Source organism: Scophthalmus maximus, chromosome 2 (assembly GCF_022379125.1).
Source record: "Scophthalmus maximus strain ysfricsl-2021 chromosome 2, ASM2237912v1, whole genome shotgun sequence".
Classification (NCBI taxonomy): domain Eukaryota; kingdom Metazoa; phylum Chordata; class Actinopteri; order Pleuronectiformes; family Scophthalmidae; genus Scophthalmus; species Scophthalmus maximus.
In genome coordinates this window covers 31,180,001-31,187,864 of record NC_061516.1, presented here as the reverse complement: position 1 = coordinate 31,187,864, position 7,864 = coordinate 31,180,001, and the positions used below count along the sequence as shown (strand labels likewise).

The 7,864-nt window shown below is 45.7% G+C and overlaps 1 protein-coding gene across 2 annotated transcripts in view; it reads right to left on the bottom strand.

Moving 5' to 3' along the window:
• Positions 1–586: 586 nt before the first annotated feature.
• glt8d2 (glycosyltransferase 8 domain containing 2) overlaps positions 587–7,864 on the bottom strand; it is a 9,075-nt gene continuing 1,797 nt past the window's right edge. The window contains exons 2-11 of one of the 2 annotated variants that reach the window (XM_047330597.1): positions 7,185–7,228; positions 6,084–6,176; positions 5,633–5,834; positions 5,081–5,198; positions 4,917–5,001; positions 4,150–4,262; positions 3,725–3,891; positions 3,202–3,314; positions 897–1,077; positions 587–860 (exon numbers count right to left, since the gene is read on the bottom strand). In XM_047330597.1, the coding sequence (XP_047186553.1) occupies positions 899–1,077; positions 3,202–3,314; positions 3,725–3,891; positions 4,150–4,262; positions 4,917–5,001; positions 5,081–5,198; positions 5,633–5,834; positions 6,084–6,176; positions 7,185–7,203 (1,089 nt within the window). In that variant the 5' untranslated portion in view covers positions 7,204–7,228 and the 3' untranslated portion in view covers positions 587–860; positions 897–898. Of the gene's footprint in view, positions 1,078–3,201; positions 3,315–3,724; positions 3,892–4,149; positions 4,263–4,916; positions 5,002–5,080; positions 5,199–5,632; positions 5,835–6,083; positions 6,177–7,184; positions 7,229–7,864 lie in introns of both variants that reach the window. The other variant, XM_035627001.2, reaches the window with a different exon arrangement.

Here is a 7,864-nt window from a genome sequence, read left to right as displayed (position 1 = left end):
CAGAGCTGTGAGTCAAGGCTGGATTATGGACCAGGCCAGTGGGGCCAGTGCTCCGGGGCCTCGCTCTGCCGGGGGGCCTCCAAGCCTCGGACCGCACGCGGTGCTTGGCCCAAGACTTCCGAAGGAAGTTGAACACCAGGGCCACTAGTGACCACCAGGCCCCTGTGTGTTTATATGGTGAGAGAACCACTGGGACCCCCGGACCCCCCAGCACTCACCGTGATCCAGGCCACTTGTGAGCTAGCTATGCTAACATGTCAGCATGGTCAAAATGGCCGCGTTACTGTAACAAGCTGGTGTTAGGTAAGTAACGTTAATCATCTTCACTATTTAGTTGTCATTTGCTATTAAGCAAAAAACATGACCTGCTCATTAGGCATGTGGAGAAATTGACATTTTAAACTCTTGATAGTGCTACAGGAAATGTTAAGGGACCCCATCCTGAGGATGAAATGAATGTGGAATGAACAGTCGTTCTCTGTCTTCATGAGGATGTCTCCGGGGGGACATTCTGTTTACTACCTAACTAACCTTTCAGTGACGCATTTGCAGAATACATCTTAAAATAGAGATCAGAGAAAGTGGAAAAAATTCAGAGAATTTATTTCAAGTTTGCAAAGAAAAACAAAATGGAAAAAAACGTGTCCCTGTTCTCACTTTCACTTTGACCAAATTCCTGCGAATGATATTTGAAAATATCTGAACAGGTAACGGTCACCATTGCACCTCTAAGGCTTGAGACAACAGATGAGTCACATTTTCTAATACAGACTTGACCAACATTTGATTTCAATTCACTGTACATTACATTCACTGTGCACCCCCCCTCCCGGGGGGTCAGACGTGGTGCGGTCCAGGTACCTCAGGTACCTCAGGTACCTGAGGTACCTCAGGTAGCTCAGCTGTCTACGTCAGGTCGAACCAGGGAGAATCTTCCGGAGGGGTCTGGGATGAACCACCTCTCCCACAGGTCCAGGTGAACGGCAGGATAGTTCCACGGTTTGAAGGGGCCGTTCCAGTGCAGCAGCCGGGCCTCCTGCAGGAAGCTCTCTGGATAGCGGGCATCTGGACTCCAGCCTGGACAGACAACATCACAGGTTTCTTCTCTGTGTCAATATGTGGCAGAAATAATGAGGCCCTTAGTCACGACTTGCAACTAAACAAAATGACTCCCTTTACGATGTGAATGACATTTTTCAGTTGGTTAGTTTTTCAAACTGAGTATGCACTTCTTCACCTCAGTCAGTGCTGATTCTGACAGTTCAGTCCGTGGCTTGTCCAGTCTGATGCAGGACATTCAGTTCAGTACAAAGTTGGTCGACACAAGCACAGCACATGAATCGAATGGCTCAGCGGACTAGTATTTGTGGCCATCAGATCATGATTGTTTCCGTGGAAGGATGACTGTCAAGGCTATCATCATCAGCTTGTGCCAGCAGCACCGTGGCCACAGCGGCTTGTGGCTGCCTGTGGCAACAAGAGAGGCATTCAAGTGACTAATGTTTGCCCACAGGATTACTTCTGGTTCTGCACCCATCTACCTGAACTCATACGGGCTCATGCTCATTCTCCTCCAATAAACACGTTGCCAAGGCAATCACTGTCCAAACTGTCGTGGTCCCCCAATGGTGGAAGGAAATACCCAGAGCTATCACAGCAGGGGCGTCCCGCTCTATCTTCAACAACCTCTTAAGGACTTGTTTCCTCTGGGATCACCTCCTGTCCTCACACTCAAAACGTCTGCGAGAAAGGTTTGATGAGAGGTTGTAGCAGGTCTATGCTGCCCTCTGCTGGAGAAGACTAACAATTTAAAGTTACATTGGTTTTCAGGTGTGTGAACTACATGTCTTTGTCATTCCATGTCAAAACACCTCAAGGATCAAGCCACACAGCCCCCTCCTCTGTCTGTATGAACAGGCCTGTGAGACTACGGTCCAGGCCAGCGCTTTCCTGCTCACTCCTCGCCCCCCTCCCTTCGTGTTCCTCCTCGCTCCTCCTCGCCCCCCTCCCTTCGTGTTCCTCCTCGCTCCTCCTCGCCCCCCTCCCTTCGTGTTCCCCAAAGCTCCTCCTCGCTCCTCCCCGGGTCTGCTGCGCAACTACGGCGTTGCGCTGCCATGACAACAGTCGCACGTAACAAGGCACATACACGACGTAGAGACCCGGGAGGCACAGCGAACACGTTCTCCATAATTACACACAGAGCACAATGCCGGTAGCCGCGAGCCGCGATGTCTGCCGGCAGCCGCGACTGTCACAACCGACCGCCGGCAGCCGCGAGAAAATGATGGCGTAGACGCGATCTGTTTTTCCGCACTTCAAGGGGGAGGTGCTGCTCAGGTTGGGGGCGTGGTCGCCCCAGTAGCAGGAGTCAACTTACGTCACTTGACGCCCGGGCTGTGAACGGCTCGTCTACAGACCGTCTGCACGATCAACCCAAACCACGAATCAGCGACTCATTGTTTTCTTTTCATTCTCCGTGCGCTGGCAGACACCCCAGATAACCAGATATACGTGGAGGCAGCTGAAAAGGTGCCTGGAGCATAATATGGGCCCTTTAATACACTGATTTGTAATGATTCAGGTATTTATAATCTGCCGAATTAATTTTTTTAAACCAAAATCCCGCTGATTCACACACTCGACCAACCACGAGTCAGAATCACCTGTCAATCACGACGTTTCCCCCCATTATTATAGCATCAAATAGCTAATTAAAAGCAAACGTACCTGAAAAATGAACTCTTGAACACACATCCGTGTGATAACAACTACCTGACAATGACAGAAACGCTGTGGTCCATGGTCCATGTCTCATCGACATGGAAGAGGCATGGTATAAGACCTATACTGCAGCCAGCCACCAGGGGGCGATTGAGGTGTTTTGGCTTCACTGTCATGTTGACCATCTTCATACACAGACTATGATAGGAATACATTTTCTTACCTTTTGCTATTTAAGGAACTGCAGTTAGGCTGCATCTCCAGTCTGTTTTCAGTTTTGTAGTTAGACATATACACTGAGAACACTCTGCTCATATCATGTACACAGCTGTTTCATCTAATATATGCCACAAGAGGAGGAATTGTTTTCTCAATTCTTTTTCACAGGTATCATTTTCATTTTAGCTTAGGTCTTGTTTAAGATAAGTTTAAGATTTCTTAGACACATTGGGAACTAGCATGGCGGAGTGATGATATTACCAAGGTGTCTGACGTGCCACAGCGGGTCCAGTGTTGTGTACTTGTCATGGAAAACGATGAGCATGGGCGGGGTCGCCACACCTCCTGCCATGGCACTACTGTATATGTTCTGCCTGGTAAAGAGAGGGGGAGGGGTTGCTGGTCAGACAGATATTATTACAGCCTTGATACATGAAATATAAGTGAAAAATGAATGAAAGAATTATCTTCCCCATGTTAAAAAAGGAAAGCAGATTTAAAACGGTGCTAACTAAAGGCTGAATTGCAATGAAGGGGCACAACTTATTTTGCATGTGGTTGTGATCAAGACACAAGTCACCACATACGTGAAGGTAAATGAATATCCACATGAAAATGATACATCATATTTCTGAACGTCTGTACTGTACATCACACATGTAAAATAAAAGTAAAACTTTGGAAGTCTGGATTCTTGTTAGTTTTGATCTTACAATTGTACCGAGTGGTTCTTGCCAGATGACCCTCTCTGCCCGCCCGTCCTATTGCTCTCCATTTATCTTACCTGAAGTTCTCTTCCATCCACCTCTCCAGCTGTTGGGTGATCTTCTGTTTCTTCCACTCACTGATGTCTGCCACAAACACTCCGGGGTTGAAGGAGCAGTCTCTGGGGTTGATGCCCAGGTCCTTCACTTCCTGTTTCCTGTAGTCCAGGAAGCCCATGTAAGTTGTCTAGGGGACGAGCTCAGAGGAGAGGACGTATTTCAGTGGCAGAAGCTGAGTCTTTAGAAAAAGTTCACGACTGAGAAAAGGGTGGCTCTTCAGGAATTCAGAATTCATTTCTCCAATAGTCCAAAACAAAGACCCTGGCATTAATTATAACATCAAATTGAATATTTGAGTGTCTGGTTTGACAAATGCTAATGGCACTGGACCCTCACACTGGCAGTTTATCCTACAAGATATGAGATAAAAGAGATAGAACCCCACCTGCATGCCGATGCTGCGCACCATCTCGTGGGTGGAGGGCAGGTCGCAGTCGGTGGCGAACGCTGCAGCGTGTCCGGGCTTCAGGTGGATGTTAAACAGATCCTTGATGTCTCCTTAAAAGCATGGAAAACTTTTGTTGAGTGACAAAAAGTACATTACATGCAAATACTCTCCACTCTACCTGTCACAACTATGTTATCTAATATGAAAGTGATGGTTAAAGGAGACATTCACCTCTGGACAGAGAAACAGTGGGTTTGATGTGCATGGATGTGAAACTAATAAAAATTTTCAGACTCAAAGCCATGCATGTATCACTTTCATATCTGACACTGACTCAGTCACTGGGCACAGTTATAGACAATAATGTGTCACTACACATAATGAAAGGCCTTACATTTCAATAAGTCCTTTGGAATATAGCATTGCATTAAAAAGCTAAACACTTGTCCGTGCCCATACCTTAAATGACAGAGACAGCATATGGCATATTTGTCATGAACACACACAATAAGAATTTGAGAGGTTCAATGAGCTTGTCACTAACTGGATGTATAACATGAAATTCTCACGGGACGTCCCGGGGCCTACAGTTTTAAAATGCTTGGTATATAATTACAGCGTGCTGATACTACTCTTGACACCACCAGTGAACCCACAATGAGAACGGACTTTTCAGAGGATTTGAAGACCTCGTGGCTACACTACAATGACCAATATTTGCATATTCATAGGACAATGGCCATGATCACACATACTGTACGTACCCTGCACGATGACATCGTCGTCTAAGTAGACCACCCTCCTGTGCTTGATGTCAAGCAGGGGTAAGTAGAAGCGCACGAAGTTGAGCTGCGAAACAAATCAGAGTTTTTTCAGCGATTTCATGTTGTAGCTTTCTCTCCGAGCTGTTTGTCCTGCTGCAACTCACCGGATGTAACAGCTCAGGTCGGGAGGAGTCCGGCTTCACTTTTCCACGTAGAACCATGGGGTTAAATTCCAGGATCTTATACCTGATGCCTTTCAGCTTGGTCTTCTCGATGTACTGCCTGAGGAGAGGCAGAGGACGACAGATGAGGTCAATACACATGAGGGTCACCATGATGAGCATTCTGTATATATATAGAAATGTACGCATTTATTTAATTACAAAATGAAACGAAAAATAGCATTGCTGGATAGAGTCCAGCAATCAATCATGCCCACTTTCTTCGTGATTTGCCATTTTTGCAAAGGTTACACAGCTTATTTTTAGGCATTAAAACATTTCTGTAGTTCAATGAGAGGGAAGTTTTTTTATGAGTGCCTTATGATTTAGTTTTTCGTGAGTTTCACCAGGCCAGAGAAAAACCACTAGGGGAAACCCTGATAAGCAGTAACAGTGTGATGTCGGGTCCCTTCCATATTTGGAACAATTACAGTCAACCAATACATTTACAGAAATCCATATACCGATTGTACCTTTAGCGAACAAGTGACAAACCTCGTCAGTTTCACAGCATCGCGGAAAGTGACAATGTAGAAGAAAACGCTGGCGTCTGTGTTGCTGTAGATGCTGTTGATAGTTGCCATGGTTCCACCCATACGCTCCTCGGATGCACAGATGATGACGGGGATGACACTGTCGGCCTCCGGCACTCTCTCTGCAGGACCTCGAGCTGCGTTCCCACGGCCCCTCCGGTGGTCTGAGAGGAGTCGGGGAGGGGGCGTTACAAGTCGACATGGTGTAATGCATAAAACGGCCCACCCACTACTGTACAACGCTGTCTCTGCTTGTGATTTTCACTAGTTACTCATTATAGAAGAAGCTGTCAACTTTCGACAACTGCACGACAGTTCAAATTAAATGACAACCGGCGTGACTGTCCACCAATTGCATAAAAAGACAACGTATATAAAACTAAAAAATATGAATACAACCTGTGTGGATGTACCTGAGAGTTTGGTCCGAGCGGGGGCTCTGAACAGAGTGTTGTGCAGGAGCAGGCACAACATCAGCACCACCAGCACCATGAGGACATGATTAACTGAAACACGAGGAGAGGTGAGTCAGTCCTTCACCTACACTCGCCCAGTGTGCACAGAAAGATTCTATACAGTTTTATTTTCAACAATTTTCAGAGATATATACAAATACAATGGCCAGAAATGTGTATTTTTAAGAGCATTGTGACGTTACAGTGAAGTTGACCATGACTTTTTGGCCTTGACTGAAACAAGCCTATTATCAATTTCCTCAAACGCAAAGGGAGAAACATCATTTGAAACTGTTCATTGAAACAATCGAGTCATCAACAGAAGTGTTTCTGCCTCGACTTCTGTCCGCCGATGCTCCATCACTTACACACTAAACATTGGCATAATGTGTCAACGGGCCCGTGATTTTTCTCCTCGCAGAGCCACTGAGTCGTCCTTTTCTGAGTGCGAGTGTTTCCACCAGCTGACGGACAGACACCAGGGAAGAGAGAATCAAATACCACCTGAAACCAGGCCGCTCCTCCAGGTGCCATAACTAATTCTGGACATTGTTCTATCTGCGAAGCACAGATGGGAACCATTCTTACTGAAGCCTAGTCAGTCTTAGAGCTGGGTGTAATTAAAATATTAAAATGACTGCCGCTTTTTAAATGAAAACCCGCTATTGCACATTTAAAACGTGCATCTTTTCTTTTTTGTGTGTGCATAATTTCATTTTAGAAGCAAACTCCTGCAAGAGTTTTGCATTCAGTCCAAGTGTTGTTCACCCAGTGAAATTGAACTCCTTGCAGCCTGTCATCTGGTGACCTAATCACGCCCTCCCCAACACACAAACACATTGTGCACATGCATGAAGGCCGCATGCTTCCTGTTACCATCCCCCGGGAGAGCTTGGGGTCCTTCACCGCTCCACCTACTGAACCTCACTTTTACCACAAAGTAAACCTCACACCAGCAAACCACCGGGCTTGTTAGCACACACGAAGAGAAACAGGACACAGACATGAACACGCTCATATGAAGTGATTGAAATCAGTCACATTACACGTATCACTTACTTTTTCTCAGGAGAGCCATGTTTCATGTTTGTTTCCAGCAGCATCTGCACACACACACACACACACACACACACACACACACAGTAAGAGTAATAGAGAGGTATTAGGCCAACTTTCAGAGGAACAAGAGATGAAATGTTTCTTGGCGTTCACACTGGTGGGATGAAGGATTTGGCCTCAGTGGAGTAGGAACATGCCAACACAGCAGAAAGGGACCGAAAAGATGCCGGGTCTTCTATGAAATCATCAGATGTTTAACAATGACACACACAAAAGTACAAACTAAAGACTGAAGAAGCTCTTGGCAACTAATAAGGCACATTTATCAAATAAGGTCCTCCTCCACAGCAGATTGTGAGAGTAGCTTTAAAAGCCTCTCTCAAAGGTAACATGACGGATCACATGTTTGCTAAATAGACTGAATCTTCAACTCTCCAGGAATAACCAACATGGGAAATTAGGGAAAAAATATCCATATATTATATATTATAGTGCCAATGGGGGTGAAATAATGGGAAGTTGGTTGAAATGGAAACGTTAAGTGTACAGTGTACTGGGATCACACTGGAACTAAAGACTGACAGAAATCAGTTGGACTAGACACATATTTTGTGATTTCTATGTTCTAGGGGTGAGAGACTGTCATAGCTTTAAAACTAATTTGTCAATTCACATCTATT